At 54.4% G+C, this 27,693-nt stretch overlaps 8 protein-coding genes across 8 annotated transcripts; 5 read left to right on the forward strand and 3 right to left on the reverse strand.

The window, feature by feature from the left end:
* Positions 1–7,531: 7,531 nt before the first annotated feature.
* ACO1O0_001257 (C2H2-type zinc finger protein) lies at positions 7,532–8,736 on the forward strand (the record flags this gene model as incomplete). Its single annotated transcript, XM_083190744.1, has 4 exons — positions 7,532–7,763; positions 7,832–8,033; positions 8,094–8,548; positions 8,609–8,736. The coding sequence occupies 4 exons, from the start codon at positions 7,532–7,534 to the stop codon at positions 8,734–8,736; spliced, it is 1,017 nt and encodes a 338-aa protein (XP_083054603.1).
* A 5,287-nt stretch (positions 8,737–14,023) lies between these two features.
* On the reverse strand, positions 14,024–17,674 carry prp10 (U2 snRNP complex subunit HSH155; the record flags this gene model as incomplete). Its single annotated transcript, XM_083190745.1, has 1 exon — positions 14,024–17,674. The coding sequence occupies one exon, from the start codon at positions 17,672–17,674 to the stop codon at positions 14,024–14,026; it is 3,651 nt and encodes a 1,216-aa protein (XP_083054604.1).
* A 423-nt stretch (positions 17,675–18,097) lies between these two features.
* Positions 18,098–19,436, reverse strand: OGG1 (8-oxoguanine glycosylase OGG1; the record flags this gene model as incomplete). Its single annotated transcript, XM_083190746.1, has 3 exons — positions 18,098–18,859; positions 18,915–19,260; positions 19,318–19,436. The coding sequence occupies 3 exons, from the start codon at positions 19,434–19,436 to the stop codon at positions 18,098–18,100; spliced, it is 1,227 nt and encodes a 408-aa protein (XP_083054605.1).
* Positions 19,437–19,845: 409 nt separating this feature from the next.
* Positions 19,846–21,777, forward strand: ACO1O0_001260 (uncharacterized protein; the record flags this gene model as incomplete). The annotated part of the gene is made up of 6 exons (XM_083190747.1): positions 19,846–19,873; positions 19,939–19,964; positions 20,016–21,119; positions 21,167–21,431; positions 21,488–21,699; positions 21,751–21,777. The coding sequence occupies 6 exons, from the start codon at positions 19,846–19,848 to the stop codon at positions 21,775–21,777; spliced, it is 1,662 nt and encodes a 553-aa protein (XP_083054606.1).
* Positions 21,778–22,648: 871 nt separating this feature from the next.
* On the forward strand, positions 22,649–23,343 carry RPS13 (40S ribosomal protein uS15; the record flags this gene model as incomplete). The annotated part of the gene is made up of 4 exons (XM_083190748.1): positions 22,649–22,850; positions 22,908–22,940; positions 23,055–23,101; positions 23,170–23,343. The coding sequence occupies 4 exons, from the start codon at positions 22,649–22,651 to the stop codon at positions 23,341–23,343; spliced, it is 456 nt and encodes a 151-aa protein (XP_083054607.1).
* A 341-nt stretch (positions 23,344–23,684) lies between these two features.
* SDC1 (COMPASS (complex proteins associated with Set1p) component) lies at positions 23,685–24,195 on the reverse strand (the record flags this gene model as incomplete). The annotated part of the gene is made up of 2 exons (XM_083190749.1): positions 23,685–23,987; positions 24,040–24,195. 2 exons carry the CDS (start codon positions 24,193–24,195, stop codon positions 23,685–23,687), a joined length of 459 nt encoding a protein of 152 aa, XP_083054608.1.
* A 312-nt stretch (positions 24,196–24,507) lies between these two features.
* Positions 24,508–25,011, forward strand: ACO1O0_001263 (VRR-NUC domain-containing protein; the record flags this gene model as incomplete). The annotated part of the gene is made up of 2 exons (XM_083190750.1): positions 24,508–24,547; positions 24,572–25,011. The coding sequence occupies 2 exons, from the start codon at positions 24,508–24,510 to the stop codon at positions 25,009–25,011; spliced, it is 480 nt and encodes a 159-aa protein (XP_083054609.1).
* A 19-nt stretch (positions 25,012–25,030) lies between these two features.
* ACO1O0_001264 (fanconi-associated nuclease 1) lies at positions 25,031–27,104 on the forward strand (the record flags this gene model as incomplete). The annotated part of the gene is made up of 2 exons (XM_083190751.1): positions 25,031–25,039; positions 25,128–27,104. 2 exons carry the CDS (start codon positions 25,031–25,033, stop codon positions 27,102–27,104), a joined length of 1,986 nt encoding a protein of 661 aa, XP_083054610.1.
* Between the last annotated feature and the right edge of the window lie 589 nt (positions 27,105–27,693).

The following is a 27,693-nucleotide window of genomic DNA, read 5'->3' on the forward strand; positions in this document are numbered from 1 at the left end:
TTCTCCTATTTGTATATTAGATTTGTCCGCAGTCTCCGACACAAAGGCTGTCAGATCTCAGAGGCCCCTCGCCGGCTCACGTGGTAATCCCCGCGTGGGTGGGTGTGAGGCGAAGATTTCCGAGATATAGAGTGGTAGTGGCAGGGTCGACGGTGGAGGATGAGAGATGTTTATAACTTGTTCTTGGAAGGCATTGAGCGGACCATCCTTGAGGTTGGTTGTGTGGGGAGGGTTCACAGTGAATTAATATGAATGGAAAAGATGCCTTAAGCATGGTTCTGCTTCCAGTAACTATGCCCTGCCCTTGATCTATCGCTTGTTAAGCTACTGCACGCATGGTGATCGTAAATGGAAGAGTAAACATTTGAGCTTCGTTTACATTACAACATTCCGGCCTTCCCCATTCAGTGTTCCCGTATACCCAGGTACGCATACTACCTATACATGCAGTTCACACAAAGACTTCAGCCTTCTCTTTTCATCACCTCCAACGCCAACACTGCCAAGCTGGACCATCTGGCTATATTCCCAGGTAGCATTAGAAAGATGGCCTGACTGCACTCAAGTAGAGAGCATGCAAACATAGGGTAGCCCAAGTGTGACAAGGCGTCACGAACAATCCCAACAAGATGGTTCGGACGGCAAGGGGCAAGTACGGATGCGCCCAGCCGGATCTGCAAGAGCAATTCCCGGCCTATTCTCCTGCACCGTGCGGATGCAGCGGCGTGTTTCTATCCAACTGGAATGTTGATTAATGAAATAATGGCCAAAGTGCCGTGAGACGCCCAGAGGGCTACTAACCTTCTTGGCCGTCACCATCACATCACATGCCGGGGTTGCATAGGCCGTAGAGACCGGACTGCAGGAGAGACACTGCCCTACCCGGTGATTTGGGTAGGACACGGCAGACTATCTTGCCGGCTCCCGAAGCCAAGGTACTCGGGCAGAGGCTGCTGAACACACCCATAAGTCATAAACGTTAGTAGCAGAACTCACCGTTCTCCCATCCGCCATACCGGGTTGGCGTGGGTGACCTGGGCCCAACGTTCCCGATAAACGCGTGCGCTTGACACGGCTGGCTGAGACAACACCGACGTCTCGGGCAAGATGCCTGTTAGTGTTCGCAGCATTCGTATGGTAGCATCGTGAGCCGATGCAGTTGATGTCTCGGCGGGTTTACGGAGTGGCACGAGCTGTGTCTCCCGACACATGGTGGCTTGCAGTTCTCCCATGTTTTTCACCGACCGGTGTGGATGAGCGAGACCGCTTCGTAAAAAGCAAGAAATAGCACCGAACCCCCTACAGATGCACCCCGAGGAAACTCGGGGGTGCTTTCTTCGGGGTCCTGGGACCCCAAAGCACAAAAAGCAAAGACCGTGTACAGTCTGCTGTCGCACCTCTGCCTAGGTAGTTGAACATTGTTGATCGTTCACAGCGAACGAGTATCCGTAGTAGTAGCAAAGGTTGAGGCGGATCTGGCGGCACCTGTCTCGCCGATGAAGTGAACTTGGAGGGAGAGCGAGAAGGGGGCACTGGGGAGTCGAGAACAAAGCCTTGGTTGGTTTGCCGTTGTGTGATAGAGTCGTGACCATCTGCCGGCCTTGATAGTTTGGTCGCTGTAAGCCACATCGCGCTGCGGGGTTGTACTCGTACGAGGTCCTCCCTCCCCGAACCAACATACTCCATCACCCCTGAGACGGAGCGAAGTCTAAAGTTCAACCGTCTGAGTCCCTGACGAGAACTGGCGGTTGACGGCCCTCCAGTATGGTTAGCCTGGTCCGATCACCACAGATCACCAGGCACTAGTTGTCAATCTCCCGTGTTGATCCGCTTCTTGTGCCGTCCGATGATTATCGGCGCTGTCGCTCACCTGCACTCCATAGACATGAATGCAACTAGCATCGACTTCAACAACCACCACTGCGGTGACGAGCAATGTGCGGCTCCATTTCTTCTAGTTTGAAGTCAAGGATTCCGTCCCAATGGTGAGGATCGCGTGTAGGCCTTGCGACTAGCATCGAGACACAAACGAAATGCGTATCCGTACTTCGACTGCGATTGCTCCTTGCGACATCACTAAGAAATGGGGCATCCCCAAACTGTTTTGGGTTCTGATGTGATATTGCCAAGCTTTTGTCGGCTGGTATCCTCCTATGTAGCATTAGCCAACTTGGCAGTTGGCACCACAGGCAAACGCTCCAGAGGCAAACGCTCAAACGGAGTAGTTTGGCTCCATACTTGTCATGCCGCATTCACATGAGCACATATATGGAGTTCCGGCACTGAGACTAGCTCAGCCGACTCATGCGATCCAGCAGGTTCCAACAAAAATGCCCACTAATAACACCAACTTGCGTACAAGGTTTTGCCTTCCTTACGACGATGCCAGTATCCGGACAATGTCGGGACATGCCAAGCACCAAGAGTCAACATGATCTGTCGTTGTGACGCCCTGGAGTTGTACGACATGGTCTAAGTCTCGGCAGGTGCGGCTTTCTTGATTCTCCCCCAAGGTTCGCTAAGAGTTAGAGTCTGCAAGATCAAGTCAGGAACTAATCGTCGTTGCCAACCTCCGTCAGTAGACACCCCCACAGTATGTTTGGTTTTTATGTCGAAATTCCAAAGGTTACAGCCCGCTATCACTTTGTCGGATTGGCAGATCTTAAGCGGGCTGATTGCTGAATGAAATTCAGACCACCATACGAGCAGCAGTCGGCTTATCACCCCTGCTAGACGACGTCGCGGGAGACTGCAAAGGTTGGAGGAGGCGCAAAATACCGACTCTTGCCTGTTAAAGCCCGGTGGTTGGACTGACAGAACAGCATCTATCTGCCTGCAAGGTGACGGAGCTCTGGAAGTTTTTGAGACAATCAACCATGGGAGGTTTGCTGTCGTCTGCTGCAACAGGAAGTATACACCCGTAGTACACTGTTTAGACGTCCAGCATGATGCGACAATGACGGGGACCTGTTTCGCCACTGTACAGCGATGTCGGCAGAGGAGCATCTTGCTGTGATGCTACGTCGTCAGGAAACCCACGTCTGCCAACAAGTGCCAACACAGCGAAGCCTTCCACTATCTGCCACCCGGGGTTGGTGATCTGCACCCATCAACATCTCGCCTATCTTAGCGCATCGGCTGCGGGGTCTTGGGCGTTACGTAGATGGCAGTTGATCTTGCCATCTTGGTTGGGATGGGTTCGATTCGGTTGGTCAATAAGCGACCCTTTAGTTAATCCAAGACGTTGAAGGCCAATGGCAACAATGGGACTTCCTTAGGCTCACGCTTCGTGATTCCATTAATGGTGTGTCCGCTGTCTCTGGGGAAAGCCCTCGCTCACTGCTGGGCTGCCGGGCGGAGCAGAGAGTGAGTGAGTGGCCTTGGAGCTGCTTTCTTCCAAGGTTTGGTCTCAAGTCTTTGTGGAACTCTGTTCAGCAGCACCCATCTCTTTCCGGACTGGTCCCCTGCAACCCACATGACAGGGATACTGAATTGGGTATAACCCACTAGTATTAGGTACGAGATGGACATTGAGGAACCAGGAAATCAACATCCTGCATACTGGACATTACATAGATTTGACCGCTAAGTTCTTGATCCTGGTCAGAACGATGGTGCAGATGAATAATATGCGGCATTGGTCTTGGGGAGACCAACTGACCCAACATGACGACCTGTAGGTTAGGCAACGACGGGGACGCCGTGGGTAAGGATTGCGAGGCCCAGCTAGATTTTTGATATGTTCTCCACAGAGGGACCCCCCAATCGGTTCCTCCATGGCGGAAGTCGAATTTGTCTGCCGACGCCACGCATTGGAGCCCATCCAAGGTCGGCAAGGCGCATGCACGATGAGATTGAAGCGGGCGTGGCAGTTTTTTGACACCTTGGCCGCGCACTACGCAACTAGGACCCCATTGCCAATGAGCGAGCATCCCAACAATTGATTTCCTGATGGATACCACGACTGCAGCATGTAATAGTAATTTGGTTTTCTTTGGTTCGTTTGCGTGACAAGGATCTTCGGGATTGCGAACTTCGACGGGGTGCTGCTAGTGGTGCGTAGCGGCTGGAACTGTGCTCCATTTCAGCCTCGGTACCTAATATTATTGCGTTGAACGGAACAATCCACGAGACCAACAGCTTGGTGTTGATGGTCTTGGGCTAATAGGCCTCTAGCGCATTGGGGCGGGAGGAAGTGGCTCGAGGTTTGAGAGGGGGAGCAGTCGCCGACCTCAAGCCGTCCATTGCGACTCCAGATGAGCACGACGGCCAGCAGGGGACCCGCGTCGTCGTCACCTGTGGGCGATGCACAGGCAATAGCTACAGAGCACAGGCGATGGCAACCAGGCAAACTGGCGTGACGACCCGCTTGTTGTTTTGGGGGCCCGCAGGGATTTCGGGATCCAACATGCCAACTCGGTCACCTTGATAAGTGGAAGTTGGCTGGTTCAGATCTTCAGGTGAGCCACTGGAGAACCGTTGTTCGTTAGCAGCGAATATAGTTAGCTCTCGGATACGTATCCGTACTCGTCTTCCATTATTATCATTGGTAATGCATGCGCAGGCAAGGATTGAAGTTGTTGATCGAGGTTGTTGGTGGGTCATTAACAATCGGAAAGCGTGATCTGTTAGGCATGCGGATGGGTTGAAACTTCCATAGCCTCCAGGCATCTGGAAGGAACCGCCCGCAATCTTCCCCCATTCGCCTTAGACCCTTCCGAAGCCCGTACCTGCTTCGCAATTTCAAGGCAGGAATTACGAATAATAGGAGGAACAAAAACTAAGGTAGGTACGACGCAGGACGTGCCAAAAGCAGTAATGGCGACTTTGACGAGTCGAACCCGTGGCCAAGCATTGTCCTCCTAATGACCCAATCTATCAGACGGCTAATGCGATACGTACCAGAACCCACCCACCTTGATGTCCAGCAACTGCTGAGCTGGTACTCGTAGTATTGACAAGGGAGCTTGTCTTTGGACCGGATCTTTCAAAACCATCATGGCCATATACCCTGCGGCGGCAATGGTGAAGCATCCTTGCAGCTCACGGCTTGGCTTATTATTCCTACTTGGGCCCCTGGGGAGCACGATGACGGAAACTATGAGCCCCCCAGCCTTGTCATGGTGGCACGACGTCAGAACCTCTGGTGGGCAGTGTGGTGATCCAATCCCATCCAATCTTGCAAACCCCCGCTGATGTCAGTCTGCCAGTTACGTACTGATGGCCAGGTAACATCCTCACCAGTCGGCGTTGGCCTCTAGGATTGTTACGGACCACCATCCATGATCCATCCCGCCCCTCTAGACTCCCCGAGTCCGTGGGCAGCCAATGGGCCTACATACTATGTATCCCGAAACAACAAACCACCGTTCACATGTCTTCAGGCCGGCCCAGGGACACCGCCCGTGGCCTACCCTGCTGCATTGTCTGATGTCTCACCTCGCTCACCCAGCGTTTTTGGGTCCCTCCGTTTTGCCTTCCCCCTCGCCTGTGGCCTTGTGCTGGTCCGTGTCTCTCTTCTGGCTGCACGCGCTCCAAAAGACCTTTCCTTACGTCAGGGCATTTTGTGCCGACACCCCGGCGTCGGGACCGCAAAGGGCATCCTGGTTGCTTATTGCTCGTCTCTCGGCGAGGGGCCCAGCAATTCAACCGGCCCCCATTCAGCACTCTGTCGTGGGTAGAGACGCTGCACTTCCCCCGGTTATGCTCTTGGTCATGCCCTTGCTGTGGTCGGCTTTGAGACGGGGAACACGGTGTACTCTTGAACTGCCGGCCGTCGCGCGTTTCGCGCCAGGATGCGGATAGGTACGAGCCTCGTATTATCCGTAGTTTATCGCCAATCATCAGCATTCGTTCAGCGACGGATATGTTATCCCACAAGCCGATTATGGCACACCGGTTCTGTATTATCTAGACGCTAGGCTACCAAAAATGCGCTGAGGCATTCGCACTGGTCTGCTTGCAACTCGGTTGTCAAGTGGCGCGCGCCACGGAGGAGCTCGTTTCCCAGTCCCTGCATACCTGAGCCTGCGCACCGTAAGCCAAGCAACGAGCCCCAAGCCACCCTTGCCCAACTGCCGAATGGTGCTGAGCTCAATCCAATTATGCGGAACACCCCATATCAGTATCTACGTAGGGGAGCCGCTGGGAAGGGAGATGATAGAGCGCGCTCGCCCATGATTTAGGCAATCATAGGAAACTTCGTGGTCCCATGCCGAGTGTGTTCTGCTGGCCACGAAGCTGCGCGCCTGGCAAAGGACTGATGAGCAACCCTCATCAGTCTGGCGTTGCTCTCAGTCGCTGTACAAACACCCCCACCTTTTGCAGCCAACCCCATCCCTGGCTCACCTCATCCCTGCCCCTGCTCGTGCCCCAGTCTTTCACTACATGGATCCCCTGCCTTAGCCCCACCCCTCCCCAGGCCCACACCGTCTGCGTGTTTACTGTCGACATCATAGCAGTCGCCTCCTGCCCTTGGGAGGGGACGCTACTGTGTCTGCCAGTGCCGGCTCGTCGAGCACCTGGTTGGTCTGGATGGACTGGGTCGCACAGTCTCGCAAAGTGCCCCAGGAGAATGGGCGGCGGGAGACGAGGCCCCTCGACTCTGCGCGGGACGATTGAGGACATTACCAGCACTATGGCACCGGATGGCGGATACCAAGGCCTGTGCGAGCTTGATGATCTTTGCGCCTCGAAGCTCTGGCAGTCGACACTAATAGTACTCGAGGGAGCGTTCCCGCTGCCCGCAGCAGCACGCCCAGCAGCGCAAGAGGCACGCCCCTAAGCACGCCCCAGCACCCCTGGGCTGGCAGGGCCGTTGGTACGCTGGGACGCTGGGACGCTGGGACACACTGGGGCACTGGGTCGCTGGTACTCGCACACGCCGGTACGAGGGCCGTATAATACAGTATCGCTCACACGTCCCTAGTACTGTCTCCGACCACGACCTCATCGCACCGACCCTTGCTACTGCGGCCTTCGCGAAAAGGATAGCGGGCTGCCGATCACTTTTACTACAGTCGGCACACCTTTTTTTGCCCTCAAGGGACGGGGAAGCCTGCACTGGCCACCCGCTATCCAATCTGTCCCAAGACCCGGTTGACGCACGTCAATTCAAGGCCCCCCTCAAGCCTGGGCACTTAAGACTTCGCTGATCCCACGTTGGCTCCCACCACGACTCTCCATTCAAACTCCAGACAACGGTCGGGATCTTTGTCTCTGATCTGTGTTACCGACTTGGCTTTTTTTCTAGTCGGGATCCCGCATCTGATCAACAAACTCTCCTGTCGCCCGCACTCAAGCTTCACTCGCACCTTCCCCTCCCTCTCCGTCACTGCCAACAACTCCCGCACACCTCTCACGCAACTCTCACACAACCTCTCACACAACCCTCTCACGCACATACATACATAGTAGCGTCACCTATCCACACGGCGCCACACGAACTCTTGGCCAACGCTCGGCCTGCGTCTGTCCTGCATCAGCCATGACCATCACCTTGGACAATTCGCAGCAGCGTTTCGGTCCCACAATGAATCTCGACTACCAGCATCACAGCCATTCTCCTGCCTTCTCCAACCCCTGGTCCTCATCCTCATCCCAGCCTCAGTCCGGCGCCCCCAACAGCGGCATGTTTGTCGGCAACCAGCAGCCTCCTCTGAACCCAAGCTTGATGGCAGGCAAGCCTCAGCCTCCACGCACCAGCAACAGCAGTGGCTCCTCCATGGCATCCTATGGATCAATCCCGGTGACTTCGTCTGCAGGTATGCACTCAGTTGCGCTATTCTATACCGTGCTCTAGAGTGAGGTGTGCTGACAAGATGCGCTCAAGATATGATGAGCATGAACCGTGTCCCGCCAACATCCGCTCCTTACGGAGATGCTGCCTACACGAGCTCGGCTTCTCCAGTCAGTGGGCAGTTTGCGACCTCTGGTGCCCCTTATGATACCATCGCATACCCCCCCGCTCCTGTGCGACCAGCTCAGTTTGGCATGGTCAGCGACGCGGAGCGTTCAGGAAAATACTCACCTGCGTAAGTCTTCCCCTCGGTATCGCAGGTCTGTGTCGGTAATGGCTGACAATTTGATTGCAGGAACCTGCAGCAGCAACAAGATAATGAGCGGAGAGGCTTCGCGGATGCCCTTGACGCCAGCCACGGCATGCTTGCCATGAGCCAGGAAACTCCAAGGGCCATTTACCCGCCTCGCAGTGACCGGTCATCAGTTGATTCGTACGGCTTCCCTTCGACGCACTCTCAAAGCTCATCTATCTCGTCGAGCGGGAACTTCAGCTCCTACTACGGCGACTCTGTATCCGACTACTCCACTGCCGGCTCTGATATCGAGTCCGTCAACACCAGGACCCTACCCCGGCCTCAAGGAATGATGGCTTCGCAGATGCCGCCTGCCCCTCAGTCAATGATGGGGCAGTTCAGCTCCAAGGTCTCCTCCAGCACCCAGAAGAAGCACAAGTGCAAGGTGTGCGACAAGCGATTCACCAGGCCGAGCTCACTGCAGACGCACATGTACAGCCATACTGGCGAGAAGCGTAAGTGGCCCCTCCAGTTTTCTCTTGTTTTTACCAGAGCATGACTGATAATCCTTACAGCTTTTGCATGCGAGGTTGAGGGCTGCGGGCGACACTTCTCCGTCGTATCCAACCTGCGCCGTCACCGCAAGGTCCACCGGGGCGAGGCGCGCTCCGAGGCTGGTTCCGAGGACCACCAATCTGAGTAAGTGACCATCTTGGGCACTTCAAATTGTACATCTACGATGGTCTCTCGCGTGGACGAGAGACCATCACATGACTTCTGGCACCGGCGCTGGAACCGTCGGTCGACAATGCCTTGCAACAACCAGCGAGAAAGCAGGCAATGTCCTTTTCATCACTTGGGCCCGCGTTTCCCTAGAATCCTAATTCGATCAAGCCCACGCAACAAGATTTACAGCAAGGCGCGGCATAGAGCAGCAGCTGTGAACCGACATGGAGAGTCGAGAAAACCCGAGGAGGAGGGTATGGTGACGCAAAAAGAAATACTACTTCACGATACCGTCGCTGTCTGATTTGGCGACGAAGTCGGATCATGTTCGATCAAAAACGCTTTGAATTTCAGCGGTCTGTCACGGCATCACGTCTATCGTTAACTGGCCGAGATTTACGGATTTTATTAAACATTAACTTTTCTGGATGGATATCATGGGTTGGCTTGGAAGATGGAGAATAGGGGAGAATCCGAAGGCGATATACCCAGCAACACAGGCGTTTTGGGGTTCAAAGGAATACTTCAACTGGTGTGCCGTTTTTTTTGTCGTTTTGGTTGGATAATTTCTGGCTTCAGGGCGAAGGATGATAAAAAGATGGGCATCCTCTGGTCAAGCGCGCACAAGATGAGCGACGACGACTGTTGTACGATTAGTTTCATGACACACAGCGACGATACCCGAATATGAATTGTGGCCCGTGGGCCATGGCTCTTGGAACCTGTCTGTCACTTGTTCCCCTTTTCGCCTCCCTTCTCATCTTGAAACTGGTGATGGGGAGCAGTGTGAGGGTGGTGGTGTGCGGTGCGGTACCAGTGCGAAACGCATACCAAGGGCCAGCAAATCATGGTGTCACAGCCATTACAGGGCTATCCCTTGTGGAACGAGTCGCATGGGAATTCACACGATAGTAATTCAAAAATCCCCATGCGGCGACTGTTTCGGAAATGCCCTCCAAGTGTTCCCTGAAGGGGCTTCCGCCGAAGCGGTACACCTTGCGCCGTCCTAATACGGATACTTCGTCAACATGGGCTTGGCCGTAGCAAGTACGGCTGTCGACACCCTCCCCTTTTCCACAGGGTTGATTTGCGTACCATCAGCGGACATTAGGAAGAATGCATCAGCAGCAACTCCTTCCCAGATGGACAAGAGCGAGCATGGGCCGACAGAAGTCGGCCAGGCCACGCAAGCAGGTGCAGAAGCGCAGGTGCACCAATCGACCTGGCACCGTTAACTGGCTGGGAGCCTGCTAGGACGGACCCAAGCTGTCGAGGTGGAGGACCAGAGGAGACGAGAGGTGCAGCGAGGGCGGCGATCACTTTCCCGAGGGAGGATGGTCCGGGCGTTTCAGAAATTGCGCATCATTTCCGGTCGGGGATTCAGACCCCATAGGGCGCCTGGACAAGCTTTGTGGGGCGACAAGGGGACCGGTCTCGCATTTTTGCTCCCTCCTTGTCTTCTTTGGATGGGGTGAGGTGGGAGCTGATGGCGTTGATGGCGCTGATGCCCCATTATGAGCTCTTATTCATGGCGGGAATGGTAGGTCTCGTGCCTCTTCTGCGCAGCTTGCTTGCTTGCTTCGGTTGCGGCTCGCTGCCGAACCCCCAAGCGGCCTGGGAGGGGACTGGGAGGGGACTGATGTCGGGGCGAATAATATGCAGCAGTTGTTCCATTCCTTCCTTCTGAGGTTGGCTAGGTCGCCAGGCTGTCAGGGTCACAGAGGGACGGGGCTTTTGACTCCGCTGTTGCCAATAAAAACCGATTGAGGTCGCTTCATATACTATCGTGGATGACTGGGGGCGCCATCGGGAGATGGTCAAATTGGAGGTTGAAATAAACATCGAGAAGCAACTCCGGATCTTCAAGATGTCAGGGTCGATCTGCCCTCTTGGCGAGGGGAAAGGCAACGGGTGCGGCGGTCGCCCGGCATTGGAGCTTGGCGGGCGACCCCCTTGGAGCCGTTATTATGACACTTGACGCATGGGTGAGCCATCGATCACCCAAGCCATTATCGACGCCGCAGTTTCGGATCTGCCCACAGATCTTCTGCCTGCTTGAGCGACCCATGCCACCATCAATCCGTTTGCAGTGCTGAACTTGCATTGCTAGAGCCTCGTCTTGTACGAGATTCGTAGCACAAGTTAGATGAGGGTCCCTTGTCCAAGGCGACGGGCGCGCCTCTACGCCCACTCTGCCACCTCCTCTTTGGAGATGTACAACTATCCGCCTCTTGACGAGAATAAACTAGCGCTTACGTCGCCTAGCGGTGGCAAAGGGGGACCGGAATTGTCGTGTCTGGCTGTGTGGTACAGCATTGACAATGGAGGATTCCATTTTGCCGCTACCGTGCCACTGGAGTTCCACCTGAGACGGAGGAATACCGTGAATGGTAGGACGACCAAATGAGAAATGACGTCTGCCTACATCACGAGAATGCGGGATGGTGGAAGCCCAATAATAAGCTACTGAAGGTCGGCCAGTCAGACGAACTGGAGGTTGTAGCTGAGTTTATGCCCGGCCCTGGAGACTGACTTGTTCTGGTGTGTCGGGTGATGCTTTGTGCTAGAGTTCGCGCTGGTTGGATTTTCAGGGTCCTGCTGGATGGGGGAACAGCGCTGCACGCCTCTGCTGGATTGGGCCCGCTGGTTGGTTGGTGACGACGCTGAGGCGCCTGCTTCGGGCGCACTAACCCCGACCAAACGCCCTGGAAGGCGCAGATGGTGCCGCCTGCTTTCTTGACGTTCTCCTTTTCTAGGTTCTGCCATGCTTCGAATTTCGTTCGAGCAGGCAGCAGCAATCTGGAGAGGGAAAGGGGCTCAGTGGAACAGGCGCTGACTCCAGGGTTCTTTCCAGAACTGCTCAACCCAGTGTGCGCGCATCACCGCACCGACTTCACCAATTGTTGGTGCCTCGTGGGAGCTGCGCTGGACCGAGATGCAACGAATCCATTTGTCACGGCGGAATGCAGCGATTTCAGTGGCGCCTGAGTCGCCCCGGCGCTGGCTGGCCCTTGACGTCAGAGGCTGCGGGCCCCAGAAGTCCTCCCTGGCGTTGGCAGGGGCATGCAACGTCATGCTGCAGTGCTGCCATTGGCTGGGATGCGCGGGTGTGGATGCAGGAGCGGCCTTGGCCACGGGTGCAGAAATAGCGTGCGGGCGTGTTTCTAACATCTGGTAGAGAATGGAGGGTGACTTCCAGGTTGTTGGTCCGGCCGAAAGCACAAGGCAGGAGCCGGACTCTTGGAAGGAACAGATACAGCGAGATAGGGGTTGTTTGGCATACCATGGTAGGTGCGAATGGAATCCAAGAAAGTGAAATTGTATGCAGAAAGGCCATCAAATTTGCGGCAAGAGTCGACAAAACTTGGGCATGTTCGCATCTCGTTTCGCGACGATCCTCTGTCCTCCACGTGCTGATGGACACGATACTAGCATGCGGCGACCGCCAGCCAGCCCCGCTGTGTTCACTCACTGAGTAGCGGGTCAGCACTCATCAGTGCCCAAAAGCGACTTCGGCGAGGTCAACAAACCGCCAGCCTCTCTCTATGTACCAGCACAGTGCTTGGAAGTGACTGGCTGCTGGCCAACTTCCCCCTCCCAACCCTGGCCCCTGGACCTTGCCTTACCCACAGTGTGGACTGCGGAAGGACGTGGTTGGAGACGCTCGTGACCTTGTTCCTCTTGGTGCTTGCCGAGTTGAGCTCTCATGTCAGTGGAGGGTTAGTTCGCCGGTGTCAGCCCAATCTGCAGCGTCTTGTCACAGAGAAGCGTTTGGAGATAGCGTTGGCCATCCCCCGCCAACCGGCGGGTGGCTAGTCAGCAGGAAAGGAACGACGGCGATCTCTTCCTACGCTTGGGATTTCGGAGCCTCTTCCATTCCCCCTTTAAGACTTCTTTGTCGCTTCTACTGCAGGGCTGGTCCGAAAGGATCACAGGGGATGATGGCGGCTTCCTGGATTTCCTAACTGCCGGGGGAAGGGGCTTTCAACAGCCGGCATCACCGCCCGCCCCTAACATACACGATCGAATCCTACCGAGTACCATGTACAGTGAACCGTCTTGTACCTGGGGTTGTTGATACGGCCATGCCTGGCCCTCAAAGGTTCCCCTTCCTCCTCTGTACAGTCTGCTTCATTTACCTGTACGGGATATCGCCACCGGGTCACACATGCCGACCAACCCAGGATCTGGCTCTGTGCCATCTTGCACGCGAATGCTACGTTGACGACCTTACAATGACTTTGCTTGAGCTGTTTTAGGGGTTTATGACGAGTTTTGTGAGCCGTTGAAAGCGGAACACAGCTGCCGTTGCCCTAGTGGTAGCGGAGTTGCTTCTTTTTATCACCCACTCTACTTATAGTAGTTCATAGAACCATGCCATCATACCGAGAATCTGTCATCTCGGAGTTTACCTAGCCTTGCCAAACTGGTCTTTATTGTTGAGCCTCCGACGCCCTCCGGCACCCGGCACGTGGGGTGGAACTCTCAAGCACCAGTCAACTCCCTCCTTAGCTTGCTGTCGGACCTGGCCACCTCCGCTCGTCGGAATAGCCTGTGTTAAGTGTCCTCTGCATTCTGGATGGATGCATTGCGGGTTGGCCCTAAGAAATGCGCACAGGGCGCATGCGTGTGCGCTGGAAATGAAGTCATCCGAATAACCCGGGTAGTCACTCGATACTTCGACGTAGTATTACGTGTAGGCCCGGTAATGAATCGTTGACTGCCGATGTGCCAAGAACGTAATGATATCGTGGAGTTGCCACTAGGCGCATAAGAACTTTTGCTCCTCGCGCCAGGGGCAGGTAATATGGCGATGGTGTTCAGGGCGGTGTTCAGTCGGCCGCCTCTACCAACCCGCGCCAAACAATATCCACCAAGCTACGGAGGTGGCCTCTCCAGCCTCTCCAAGGAATGACCCTGGATAGGAGGCTGTCAGGCAACCATTGTAGCATCGTCGGTGGGGAGATATCTGTATGTGGAGACAGCGGCCGGGATAAGGGCTCCGACGCTGAACGCTCCGCGGGCTGGAAGGGGTTTGGTGTGAATACCATTACTCGTCTACCCATCCTCTGGAACAATGTAGCCATGTCAGAGACTCTCGCAAGTGAAACGGAACCAGAAGTAGAAAGTATTCGCTTTGAATTACCCAGTTAAACGCCGGTAACATGCTGCCAACTCGGTCTACAGAATTAGAGGCTCTCGGCAGTATCACAAATCCCCCACCCTTCCCGAAAAGAAATTTTCATGCCATCCCTTATCTCTTCTTACAACACGATTGCAAGCTCTGGCCTGTCGAGCTTGTCCTCGTCCAGGTTCGGGTAGTATGGAACCATGGCATCGGCCCCCTGGACGTACGCGTCATTGTACAGCCGCCAGTACGGCGTCCTCACTTTCCTGGCCGGGTGGAACAGGCCTGCCCAGACGTAGTTCATGACTACGCCGGGGCCGACAGCCATTCGAATGGCTTCGATGGCCTCGACGATACGGTCGATGACGTGCGGGCTGGTTTCGAATAAGTTGGGGTAGAGTAGATTCAGGAGATGGACCATGGCGTCCTCGCATCCGAGGCCGACCACGCCAAGGGCAATGTGCTTGACCACAGAGGCGGCTGTCTGGCGGTGAACCTGGTCGCGGTCGATGAGGGCGTCCTCGAGGAGAGGCGTCACTGCGTAGACGTAGTCCTTGGCCATCTCGCCAATGTACTCGAACAGGAAAGAGAGGGACTTGAGGACACCGTTCTGGACGTTGAGCTCGGGCACGCGATACTCGTTCATGAGAGCAGGTAGTACTGTGAACGGGGCGCAGGTTTCGGCGACAATACCAATGGCAACGGCAGTGTTGACACGAGACTGTCGCTCCTGGACACGGAGGTTGTTGAGAAGGGTCGCCAGGACATCCTGGGGGCCGATGGCCTTGGCAATGAAACCAAACGTGTTGTTGGCTGCACGTCGAATTCCCTTCTTGTGCGCCTTGAGCATGTCGAGCAGCTCGAAGCAAATCCTCATCCATTCACGCGCATTGACACTCTCCGGTCCGCGGTCTGCAATACGGCCGACAAGATCGATCGTGTTTTCCTGCACCTTCTCATGTCGGTTTCGTAGAATAGGCGTCAGACGGGGCAGCAGGTCTCGGATAGGGGGCTGCATCTGGGAAATTCCCACCACGGTGACGATGGACCGCAGAGCACCCAGGATGGAGCCGAGCACCTCAGGGTACTCCTCACCTAGGTACTCGTACAGCACGACACCAAGCTTGCCCATGAGGGCATCCTCGCCGCACTGCTTCATAACCATGGCAATCCGGGAGATGAGGTCGGCCGCTTGTTGACGAACAGTGGGTGACTTGTTGTTGAGCCTCCAGAGAATCGTACTGACAATCTGGGGGAGGTAAGGCTTGCAGCGTGTGCCCAGGGCGTTGACGACGGAGCCAAAGCCGTTGAGCATGACAATATCCTCCACACTTTGCTCCTGGAAAGCATGTAGCATGCCATCAACAAGGCGCTCCTCGAGTCGCTCGCCAATATCAGCGGCTCCCAGACTGGCAACAATCTTCTCGATGGTCTCCACCGTCATCTTTCGGTAGGCCTCGCTCTCGTCCTTTAGGTTATTAACGATCCGTTCGACAATCTCACTGACGCCAACCTTCTGACCAATGTCCACTGTTGTCTCCACAACCTGTCTGTAGTTGCGCTTGTCCAGGGCCATGCGCCTCACCCAGAAGCTCTTGAAGAACTCGTCCAGGACGTGTTCCTTGAGGTATCCCGCCGTCACACCGTCGGTGCCAGCGCACTGGGACACCACCTTGAGCACAACCTTCTTCATTTCCTCATCAGGGGATGAGAACTCGCGGAGAAGAATCTCCATGATCTGGCTTGTATAGTAGTTGGCATATTCTTCGTCCATGAGGGGGATGATGTACCCAACGGCCTTGAGAAACCCAGCCAGGCCTTTGCCTCGCTGCTTTCGAGCGCCGGTCCACAACGGGTTAAGGATATCATCGAAACTCTCGATACCGTAAGGGTTGGAAGCCTCGGCTAGGGCAGCAATAGCCAAACTCGTCACAGTCCTGACCTTGGTCTGCTCATCATTGAGATTCGGGCCAATGCACTCAACCAAGCCCTTGAGGTGCGGCAGGACTGCACAACCCATCAGAATAGGAATCTGCTGGACAATCTTGACTCCGGTGTGCCGGGCCTGCCATGACTTCTTGCTACGGCAGACGGCTCGGAGGAAAGGTAGCAATGCCGGGATACCTAGAGCAGACGCCACAACAGCAAAGGCTCTGGCCGTGGTGTTTCGGACGTACTCGTCCACGTGGTCAATGTCTGGCCTCATGGTACTGATCATAGTGGCGAGACCAGCAGCCTTGCTGAGGTTCGAGATGATCTCACGGCCTTCCACACGGGCGTAGTAGTCTTGATCAATGAGCAACGGCTCAATGACTACAAGGATCTTGTGGACATATGGTCGCACCAGATCATCGAGCTTGTATAGGATTCGGTCGATGACCTTGACTAGCAGATGTCGCTCTTGGTCCTCTAGAGTCTTCTCCATCAACAGAGGTAGAATCTGGTCGAAGAGGGGACCAGCTCCAAAGTTCCTGGCATTGTCCGTAATTTGTCGAAGAGCAGTCTTTCGCATTGGCGGTGTGCCGTTCTTGATCTTGAGCAGGAGCCTCATGATCTTCCGCTCCTTCATCTCGTCCACAGTGAGTGCATTCTCGTCCGAGTTGTCCGTAAGTTTGCCGAAGTATGCCATATCCTCTGGCTTGAAGAACTGTAGATCGCCAATGCCTGGGATCTCCGCCGGCATGGGCTTGCCGCCCAGTCGGACCTGGTCTGGGTCCTGCATCATGAAGCCTGACTGGGGAGCCGGCGTCGCCGTCAGCTTGTGGGCTGGTGCTGACACCGGAGCGTATCCTGGAGGAGGCTCGAGAATCTTGTAACCCTCATTCTCTCCAGGCAGAAGCATGTCCAGTTCCTCATCGCTGAGGGGCATGTTGCGGCCCGAGATGTCTGTCCCAAAGGTTTGCATCGGAACGGTCTGGGTTTGCGGTGCGGGAGTAGCTAGCCCCTGGTTGCCCATGGGGGTGGCCGAGGGAGCTTGATCCCATCGAGATCGCTTCTTCGCGCCTTCAGGCCCTGGCGCCGAGAGAGACGGTGCTTGGTCCCATCTGGAGCGCTTTGCCTTGGCGCTGTCGGTGGTCTCTTGCTTGGCTTCCTCCTCGGCCGGACCGGAGGAAACATCCCAGCGCTTCTTGCGCTTCCTCCCAGCTGTCACGGCTTCTGTGGAACCAGCCTCAGCATTTTCCTTGTCGCCATCTTGAAGTGTTGGCTGAGCCTCGTCGTCGTCCTCGATACCCTTCTGTTTGGCCTCGATCGCCCGCCGCACGCGTTCCTCTTCTCGCTCAAGCTCACGCGCTTCCATAACCTCCCGGTAGCTGGAACCATTTTCAGTTGCACCTGCTTGACGATTTTCGGCGAAAGGGTCGGCTCTCGTGGGAGTAAGGACGCGATCAAAGCGGCGCTTCTGGTAATCCGTTTCGCGATCGGTGATGCGCCCACTCTTCTCGCCCCGACCGGCAAGTATATCATCCTCCTCAACGCCACTGCCACGAGAAAACTCGTCAATCATGTCGCGTGAAGCAGTGTACTGGCCGACAAGGCGGCGCGTGTTGTCGGCATCCTCCATCTCATCATCGTCATCACCCATCGGCAGCGACGTGTGGTAGCCAGCAAACTTGTCGCCGCCATCGCGTTCGTATAGGGCACTATCGGCGCTGTCGGTGAGCTTTTGCTTGGTTGAGTCGGTGCGTTGGCTGCCGTCGTCCAGCGTGCGCGAGCCCTTCTTGGCCGCGGCGGCCGCGTTGCGCTCCTGCTGGAGCTTCTTGATCGTCTCGAAATCGGCGTCCGACATCTTGGCTTAGATTATTCGGGCTTCATCCCGCATCCAATTCAGAGTCGCAGGTGGCGGGTCCCTGGCCGGTGTTGTGCATGGAGATGAGGTTGACAGGGCTTGATATCTCGAACCTGAAACTGCAGTGAGAGAAGCTTTGCACCAGGCTGCAAAAAGTCTCCCGCGCCAAGAGCTCTACGCCCGGCATTTAGCCGTCCTTTTATTCCTTGCTACGGAGTACACCTCCATACTCAAACATATTACCTTGCCAGTTGTCTCTGACATTTTCTTCAAGATAATTTACAATTTTATATTAATTTCTATATCTCAATATTAGTTAAATGCTCTCAGGGCGTCAAATTTCCCATTGTTCTCTATGAGCCAAAATATTTCTTTAGCAGACACCGCCAAGACCCACCCCGTGTGATAGCGAGGATAAGTGACTTATTTCCTAGCACGCGTTCTCGGCCTCTTTGTTGTTCTCTCTATCTCAACGACGGGACCGCTTGTGCCCTCCCCTGTCTTGACTTCTGTCTTAATCTCAGTCTTGATCTCAGTCTTTACAACGATTTTCCTCTTCTTAGATGGGCTCGTTTGCTCCAATTCGACTTCCTCCTCTTTAATTTTGGTGATTTGTGATTCTTTCTTGCGGGGGCTGCGGTCAGAGAACTCCCTGAGGTCGGCAGTGAAGAGGACAGAGTGTGCCCACCCAGCATATTTCCCCCACATGCCCCTGAAATGGTCGCCTACCGCATCGTACATGGCCTTGTTGAACGTCTTAGCCTTTTTGCCGAATTTGTAGTCCCTCTGTGCGATCTGCCAAACGTGAGTGTCCACGGGCACAGATTCACCCCATCCCAAGCCCATTAGGCACACGCAGTCGGCAACTTTTGGACCAACACCTCTCAGAGTCAGCAGCTCCTCGTGTGCCTCCTTGTAAGTGACGTGCTTTTCGCTGGGCACATGGGGTGTGCCGAATCCAGGAACCTCGGGGTTCCGGAGAGATTCCAGCCAGTCACTCGGCTTCTCCCTAGCGATCATGCGAGCGGTCTCTGCAATGTACTTTGCACGATAGCCGAAACCGAGTTCTCGTAGATGTGATTCGACTCCCTTACCAGTTAAGGCGTCGGGTGTTGGGAAATCATGAAAGGCCTCGTCCTCGATGTGAGCGATTAGCGGCCCATAGTGTTTGCATAACTTGTGTACCTGATAATTGGTTAGTATAAAAGTTGGAAAGAATGACATATAGGTGACCTCTCACCATCTGAGATATGCGAGAGATGTTGTTATTGCTGCTGCAGATGAAAGCAATCAGGGCTTCCCAGGCGTCCTGGTTAAGTATGCGCACTCCTGTGAATGTCGGGGCTTTCTTGCGGAAATTGGGGTCGACGCTGGACCATTGCTCATAGAGACTCCCAAGGTCCAAGTCCAAACTAAAGTAGTGGCGCAACAAGGCTTCTGTATTGTCCTTGTCCTCAAGGCTATCATCCCTCGACAGTGGCGGCGTGGGCAGTGTTAGGGTGTTCTGCTCTGGCCAGGTGACTTGATAATGCAAATGAGTTAAATCCTGCTTCAAAGACAGAATGCGCCCATGCAAAGTGCATCGCCTAAAATATGAATTAGCTATCTATCCAGGAAATGAGAGGCTTTCGGTGAAAACAAACCATTCGTCGTTGAATTTGCGCCATCTGAAAGATTGCCCACAGCGTAATGTTGTATCAATGCACAACTCTGCAAGTGACACGGGCAGCTTCCTCCATTCGGATATCGTTTTAACAGCCATCATGACCAAGGTTCAGGCCCATCTAGAGCCGCCACGAATTGACGTAGCGTCGCTGGTGGGAATGAGGCTGATGCTGAGCAGATGGAATTCGAGTAGCCACTGGTGGCACTGGTGCCCCCTCGAGGTCCCTGCAGGCGGCTCGCCCAAGGGTGAGCGCTGGGCTCACCGAAGTAGCCTCGGTGAGTATCCACTGAGAACCGCGCATTTCTTTCCACTAAGCTACATCAGGTTAGTCCATTCTAGCAGAAAAAGCTCCAGTAGCCTCGCGCATTCCGCTTGGGGGAACGTCAAGCCTCCTACTTGCTTCATCAATCCACGGCTCACTTTGGTCTCCAAAAAGCCGCCAGCCACCGTCCATCTTTGCTCGGCTTCCTGGTTCTCAAGAGCTCCAGAACGCCTCATTTTAATCATGAACGGCGACAGCTATTCCTCTCGAGGTAAGTCCCAACCACCCGCTCTCGTGTTCTAAACTACCACTAAACATCCCGCCTTAACTAAATAGACTCGAGGAGGGGACGTGACTATCCGGTTTGTTCCATCTACTCCTGTCGTTTCAATCTATTTGCTAATACCTCTCAGCCCCGCGCAGGCGATCGTGACGACCGTCGCGAACGGCATCGGGACCGCGACCGCGACCGCAGGCGTTCGAGATCACCCGACCATCGCGGCCACCGACGAGGAGAGGGAGACGCCGATGCCTATTCTTCAAGCCGAAGCCATAGAGACAGAGAGCGTGAGGATCGATACTCTGGACGCGATCGTAGAGGCGACCGAGAATGGGATCGCGATCGTGGCTCGTCTCGACGGGATGCGCGACGCGACGATGATGACAGGTTCCCACGACGGGATAGGGACCCGTACGATGACCGTCGACGCCCCGGTAGGGATCGACGTGATGAAGGGTTTGGAAGACAGGAAAGTCGCCGCACGGCGTCGCCGCCCCCCAAGAAGCGAGAACCCACCCCAGATCTAACGGACGTTGTCCCCGTCCTAGAGCGGAAGCGCCGCATGACCCAGTGGGATATCAAGCCTCCAGGCTATGACTTCGTCACGGCCGAGCAAGCCAAACTCTCGGGCATGTTCCCGCTCCCTGGCGCTCCACGCCAGCAGCCCATGGATCCCACCAAACTACAACAATTTAACCAGCCCGGTGGCCAAGTATCCAGCACAGGCCTGGTGGCCAGCAGCTCTCGACAGTCGAAGCGCCTCATCGTGTCCAATATTCCTGCCGGAACGAGTGAGGAGAATCTGGTTGGGTTTTTCAATCTCCAGCTCAATGGATTAAACGTCATTGAGAGTACCGACCCTTGTGTTCTTTGCCAGTTTTCAACTGACCGGTCGTTTGCTGTCCTCGAGTTCAAGACACCCGGCGACGCGACTGTGGCCTTCGCACTGGATGGCATCACGATGGAGGCTGAAGATAGCGCCAATGGAGCAGTTAATGGAGCACCTAGCGGGCTACAGATCCGACGACCTAAGGACTATGTCATGCCGGCCATCCCCGACGAGGCCCCTCATGACCCCGACGTCGTTTCGAGCGTCGTCCCAGATACGATCCACAAGTTGAGCATCACCAATATTCCCACCTTCCTCACGGAAGAACAGGTTAGCGAGCTTCTCGCTGCCTTTGGCAAACCAAAGGCCTTCACGCTAGTCAAGGATCGGAGCACTGAGGAGTCCAGGGTGAGTTCCGACAGTCACAAGCTGAAATCACTTCTAACATTTCCTAGGGAATTGCTTTTGCCGAATACTCTGATCCTGCCACTGCCAACCAGCCTGCCCTCGAAACACTGAACGGGATGGACGTCGGTGGTAAGAAGCTAAAGGTCACCAAGGCAAGCATAGGGCCGACGCAGGTGGCCAACTTCGACGTGGGCGTTGCCGCCATTAGCGGCCTTGCATCGCAAACTGGAAACGAGGCAGAGCAGAGTCGAGTGCTCCAGCTTCTCAACATGGTCACAGCTGAAGAGCTGATGGACGGTGATGAGTACGAAGGTATGTTACGCCCAAAGGTTTCACGTTTTGAGTGCATTTCTAATTTCTTCATACAGAAATTTGTGAGGATGTCCGCGAAGAATGCTCCAAGTTTGGCACCGTGGTCGACCTCAAGGTTCCGCGGCCATCCGGCGGAAGCAGACAGTCCGCCGGTGTTGGCAAGATCTTTGTTAAATTTGACACCCTCGAGTCGACAACGAAGGCATTAAGGGCTCTAGCGGGCAGGAAGTTTGCCGATAGGACAGTCGTGGCGACCTATTTCCCTGAGGTGAGATTATATTCTCACCATCTGCTCGTGCAAAGCTAACCAAGTGAATAGGAGAACTTTGACGTTGGCGCTTGGTAAGATAGTGTCGACTGCGCCTGGATCAAAGAGCCTCCACGCTCGAGACATCTACGTCTCGCGGGCGGGCTGCAGGAAAGGCGAAGGGCAGTGCTGGGCAAACAATTCACAATTTGAGGCTAGGAGCCGACTTCATCGGCCGACGTGCTAAAAGCTGTTATGTATAACATCGAAGTCTTTAAGGCGTAGTTTAGGGCGTGATGGATTAAATTATTGCTATCGTACAATGCTAGCTATCCCTGGTCTATCAAGATCTACGTTCATGGCTAGAAAAGCTTCTAGAAAAGCTTCTCGATGAGATTCCAAGTCTATATCTTTGCATTGGTTAGCGCCATGGTTTGACAAAAGCGGAATTTGAAAGTGAATTGACATGGCCAGATATCAGAAGTGAAGTTCCATTCATTGAGCCTGAAAGACTCTAACATAAGAGGTACCAGAAATAGTAGTTTTATCATCATGCGAATGCGGCCGGGGGTAGAGGATATGCTCTGAAGATAAGGAATAATAGAACTTACATGATGTAACAGTCGGACTGCATACGCCAGTCAAGTTGGACCCTGACCAGCTGCGCAATTGTTCGATGCAGACGACGCGTCTTAGGAAGGGGGGAAAAAAAAACGACCGTAGGCCGAGGATAGGTAATGAAGGAACCCAGGCACCTCTCAGGGTTCCATCACGAAACACCCGCGGTCACGTGCAGCTAACCCCACCACTGCGCACCAACCGGCACTTTCCGCTCTCTGCCCTAACAAGCGAAAAAATTACTGCTCCACACAAGCCCTCCGGACTTTGAGAACCTGGAACCTCACGATCGCGACCTCCGACAACTTCTAACCATCCGAAGCACCAGCAGCATCACCACAACACCGACAAGATGGGCAGACTTCACAGCAAGGGCAAGGGCATTTCTGCCTCCGCGGTCCCCTACTCGCGCGCTCCCCCCGCGTGGCTGAAGACCACCCCCGACCAGGTCGTCGACCAGATTTGCAAGCTCGCCCGGAAGGGTGCCACTCCCTCGCAGATCGGTGTCATTCTCCGTGACTCCCACGGTGTTGCCCAGGTCAAGGTCGTCACCGGTATGTTTGCCTGACATTGGAGATGCAATGCCTCGAATTGATGCTGACCCATTCCAGGTAACCGCATCCTGCGTATCCTGAAGGCCCACGGTACGGATCCCTGAAACGAAGCGGAGGATATGATGAACGAATATACACATATCTTTTTGCGGAGATTCTCTCCCAATGCCTCTGTGCGGTCAAGACTGACAGAGTGATCAATAGGCCTTGCCCCTGAGCTTCCTGAGGACCTCTACATGCTCATCAAGAAGGTGCGTTTATTCACACTCTTGGCATACCATCTACCTAGAGGAACAGCTAATGCTGACTATGTTGATAGGCTGTCTCCGTCCGCAAGCACCTTGAGCGCAACCGCAAGGACAAGGACTCCAAGTTCCGCCTCATTCTCATCGAGTCCCGTATCCACCGCCTGGCCCGCTACTACAAGTCCGTCGGTGTCCTGCCTCCCACCTGGAAGTACGAGTCGGCTACCGCCAGCACCATCGTCGCGTAAAGTGGGATGATGCAGAATGCAGTGTGAGGTGGACGCGGAGGATTCCCTGGTCACGGAGTTGGGGAACATTAAGGAAAAACTTTGCATTTAGAGCCATGATGCCAATGCGCCGGTCATAGAGACCGAGTGGGTAGCTCTATGCCTCAAATTTGAGCATCAACTACCGAACCAAACCAACGACGTCCACTGTGGTATCCCTGCTGGCCAAAACAATCGTGATGTTCCCTTTTTTCGCTGAATCCTCAACGCCTACTCATGCAACGTGCCTTTTGTCTTGAAATAAAACGCCCTGGGAAGCCCGCCCTTTTAGCCAGTCCCCTCCATCTCCTTAGACTTCTGTATTAAATACTCTCCGAGCACTCGTAGCGGGTCGGCAGGTCTTCAATGTTGTCAGCATTTTTGTACCAGAAACTGCTGCGGCCCATGGCATACTTGTCCTTCGCAATCTGCTTCATTCCTTCCAGCAGCACGCCCGTAACCTTGGTGTTCAGATACCGACGCGTCGAGTCTCCGTGAGGGGGTGCTTCGGCAGGCAGTGACAGCCCGGAATCAGGATGTACTGAGGCTGCTCTAGAGCCTTGCGCGGGCGTCCCTGTACGGGCGGGGGCGGGACTGGGGGCTTGGACAGCAGGGGCCGGAGAAGACTACCGTTGTAAGTATATTTAGATGTTGGATTCCTGCCATCACAAGGCTTACCGCAAGGTTGTCCCCGGGGGCATCAGCCATAACCGTATCCTTCTGGGGGGTTCCCAACGTTTGCAACGGTGTCCCGTCAATAGGCACGTCGCCCGTGGCCGTCGCAGGCGCTGAGGGCTGTGCCGTGGGCTCGTTTTGCACACTTCCGTCCGCCATTTCGTTCAACCAAGTCTCAATGGGTGTTGAGTGACGAATGTATGTGGGCAGAAGTCCGGAGGGAGCTTCCCGTTGCTGGAAGCTGCCAGCGCGCCGGCTGAATCTCGGTCGGTACGTACCTCCAGAGCCCGACCTTAAATTGACCAGACACGGTCAGCTGATTTCGTGTTTCGTATCCCCCACTCCAGGCGTGTTCACTTTTCCCCCGTCGCGTCTTCCCATCCTGTCAGTGACGACCGGGCAATATGCGGGAATCTGTTGTTTGGATGGAGAGCCTTTTGCCTTGTTCTATGTTCAGCCAACTGTGCCGAAATGGAAAACTTCATCACGAGGCGCCCCAAGACTGAAGACAGTCATTCAATGCAGAACTCCCTAGACTCTAGGCATGGCGAGTCTCCAAGGCCGGCAAAACGACTCAAGGCAGAAATCTCCGACTCGGAATCAGATCCAGGAGAGAGAAGTCAAATATTTGACAATCCCGTTCATGAAAATGGCGACGAACCTATCCCGCGCCAAGCCAAGGCAACAGACTTCGAAAATGTGCTCCCCGTAGCCGAGCCAGACGAAGAAGCTATAAGGGAATATCAATCGTTTAGACTATCCCAGAAGAGCAATTCAGATGGCGTCACCCCTGGAAAGATTCGTCCTATGTGGATCAAGGGCAGAAGCTCCATCTATGTCGACGCCTTCAACCTTGCCCTGGACACAGTTCTAGACGAGGAGTCTCACCTGTTTAATGACAAGGAGAAGGAGATATTTGGTCAATGGCGAGAGTTGGATTATGAGGCCCAGTTCATGTATTACTTCCCCGCATGAGGAAGACCGTCCAACTGACATGGCGCAGGTATGTGCGGCTGTTTCTTCGCAAAACAGACTCATGGCATCGATCAAGTCGACTCGGTTACTATGACGACGTTTCAGATCCCGAACAGGCAATTCAAAGACTGCAAAAATCTCGGACACTTCCGGAGAGCACTTCTGTAACCAATAAAGAACTACCAGCCCTTGAAATTGATGTGTCCCTCACCACATATGGGGATACCTTCACTTTTGCAGATGCTTCCGAAGACCACATCAAATCTGTTGAAGAGGCAGCTCCGTTACTGAGCCTTGACGAGCTCAAGGCTCTCGCAAAAGAGGCCAAAATCCAAGGCCGGAATAAGGCTGGATTAGTCAAAGGCCTCGTTCGAATGAGCCAACAGCAGGCCAACTTAATGTCGCTTGGCCTGAGTAGGCACAATAGTCACGCGCCCCCCGGGTCAGACGATTCTGAGACTCCTTCACTAAAGCAAGCAAGTAATCCGGGAAAAGAGGAGGCGAATCGAGAGCGATATTTCTTGCGCAAAATACTCGCTATCCTCGGACCCTGCGTCAGGCTATCACCCGTGCCATTCAAGCTCTTTGAGCGAGTTCATCTTGTGTTTTATAGATCGACTGAGTGGACTGAAAAGTCCCTTACCACGATTATTCTCGCGAAAATTGCAAGGAGAAACTTCCCCGACTACATAGTGTGCCGCACCTCGACCATATTTGCCTCCCGAACGCATTTACTAGAATACGAGGCCGCCGTCAGACTAGAATCCGAAGTGGATCGCATCTCGGAATTTGGGGAATTCCCCGGCGAAGATGGTTACAAGAGAATCGTCGAGGTATTTGAAATCGTCTACCCGCGATGGAAAGTACTAGTTGCAGAAGAAGAAGAAAAGGATCAGAAGATCTATGAAATGGGCGAGGGTGCCTATTTGAGAAGGTTTACTCCTGGCCACTCCTATACCCGCATTATTCACAAAGCGCTCGCTGTATTTGCAAGGTGGAAGAATCATGCTAAGGAGCATGCGATATTAACTGAGCTTCTCGACCAGAAGCTCTTCCACGTGGCCAGACGAGGCGGGTGGTACCAACGCAAAGCTCTTTTGGAAGAGCACTACATGCCCACGTTAGACGAAGATCCAGCATCTGAAGACCCAGAGCAACAGAAAAGGCACTGGAAAAGGATAGCCGCGACAACATGTGAGGCTGGGTTGCAAGATCCCAACTGCCATCTTATTTTCCATTATGATCTTCAGAAGCGGTTGGTTAAACTAGAGAAGAAGCTGCGAATCCCTCGGAGACTCCAGCACGACTTTGGCCATGTTCGTCTTGCAGAACCTGTCGACATCATGGTGGAGGGTATCCAGCTCAAAAGGGATCTAGCACCAAAACCTGGGCGACAAGCAGCCTCAACTAAAACCATATGGCTCGATGAGCTCGACTCGGGCGGCGAGTGTAGCGTGGAGGAGATGTGCCTGAGCCACCTCCGCTTACAAGGGTGGAAGGGGTACCACGCCGAAGGGGGCATTATCCGTACCCTCTTTGCCTACCTCTTCTACGATATCCTCTTTCTCTACATCCCGAATGTCTTCCAGACGGCCTTTCAGACGTGCCCTCTAGATCTACATACAGATGCCTTCTACCCAGTGAGAGCATCGGAAATTAACCATCGTCTGGTGGAGATTGCCAATGGCGAAGGGGAACGCCTCGTTCGGGAAGTCTGGGAAAGGGAGCACGAACGGCGCACAAGCATCGTCGGGCTCAACTGGGACTTTGATATCGAGGACATTGCAGAGCTTGTGTCATGCTTCGGGGGCAACGCATTAGCCGCTGTGTGCAAAGTCATGGCGCAGGAATACAAGCAACGCGGAGGAGGTATCCCGGATTTGATTCTCTGGCGGCGTTTTGAAGATGATGGTGCTCAAGACAGGTCCAAGGGTCTCGGAGGAGCAAACGGCGAGGTCATGTTCGCCGAGGTGAAGAGCGCAAATGACCGACTGAGTGATACACAGAGGCTCTGGATCCACGTGCTCACGGGAGCTGGTGTCAAGGTTGCACTCTGCAACGCAGTGGCCAAGGAAGTGAGGGAAGTGGAATAAGGCACACAGTTTGGCCCAAGACAAGCTCCCTCACCTCAGTCGCCAGTGTCGCCTGACAAATTTTACTGGAAACCTCATTTCTTGCTTGAGATTAAGGTCATCACCCGTGCATCTCGGCGCTTGGCCTGACTCCCAGCGCGCTCTCCCGGCCGGCCAATTTCAGAAACATTCATTATTACATTTCTTCACAGGGGTTGGCTAGGAATTCGTCCACAGCTCCGACAGAAGCAGCCCCCAACTGGAAGGTTCGAAACAACCCAAATCCACGATGTCTTCGCTCCAAATTTAGCAACGTAGATGTTGTTCCAAGAATATTCCGCCCTAGCACAAACAGCGACAGAGTGCATGAAACCGCCAGCTCTGAAACGAGGTTTCACACCACCCCTCGGTCCAGCTGTTTCAGGGATGTTCGTCGGGGGATCGAGACACGGGAGCCAATGGGATGTCGAATTGACCGGTTCTGGCTGCTTGTCACATCGAACCCGACACTCCCCCAGGCCCTACCCATATACGTACCCCAGGGGATCAAACGAATTAGGAACCGGTGCTGCTGAAATTGGGAAATACGACAAGGAGTGCCGCGTGCCGT

The sequence above is a fragment of the Amphichorda felina genome, assembly GCF_050947745.1.
Source record: "Amphichorda felina strain 45539 chromosome Unknown scaffold_1, whole genome shotgun sequence".
NCBI lineage: Eukaryota > Fungi > Ascomycota > Sordariomycetes > Hypocreales > Bionectriaceae > Amphichorda > Amphichorda felina.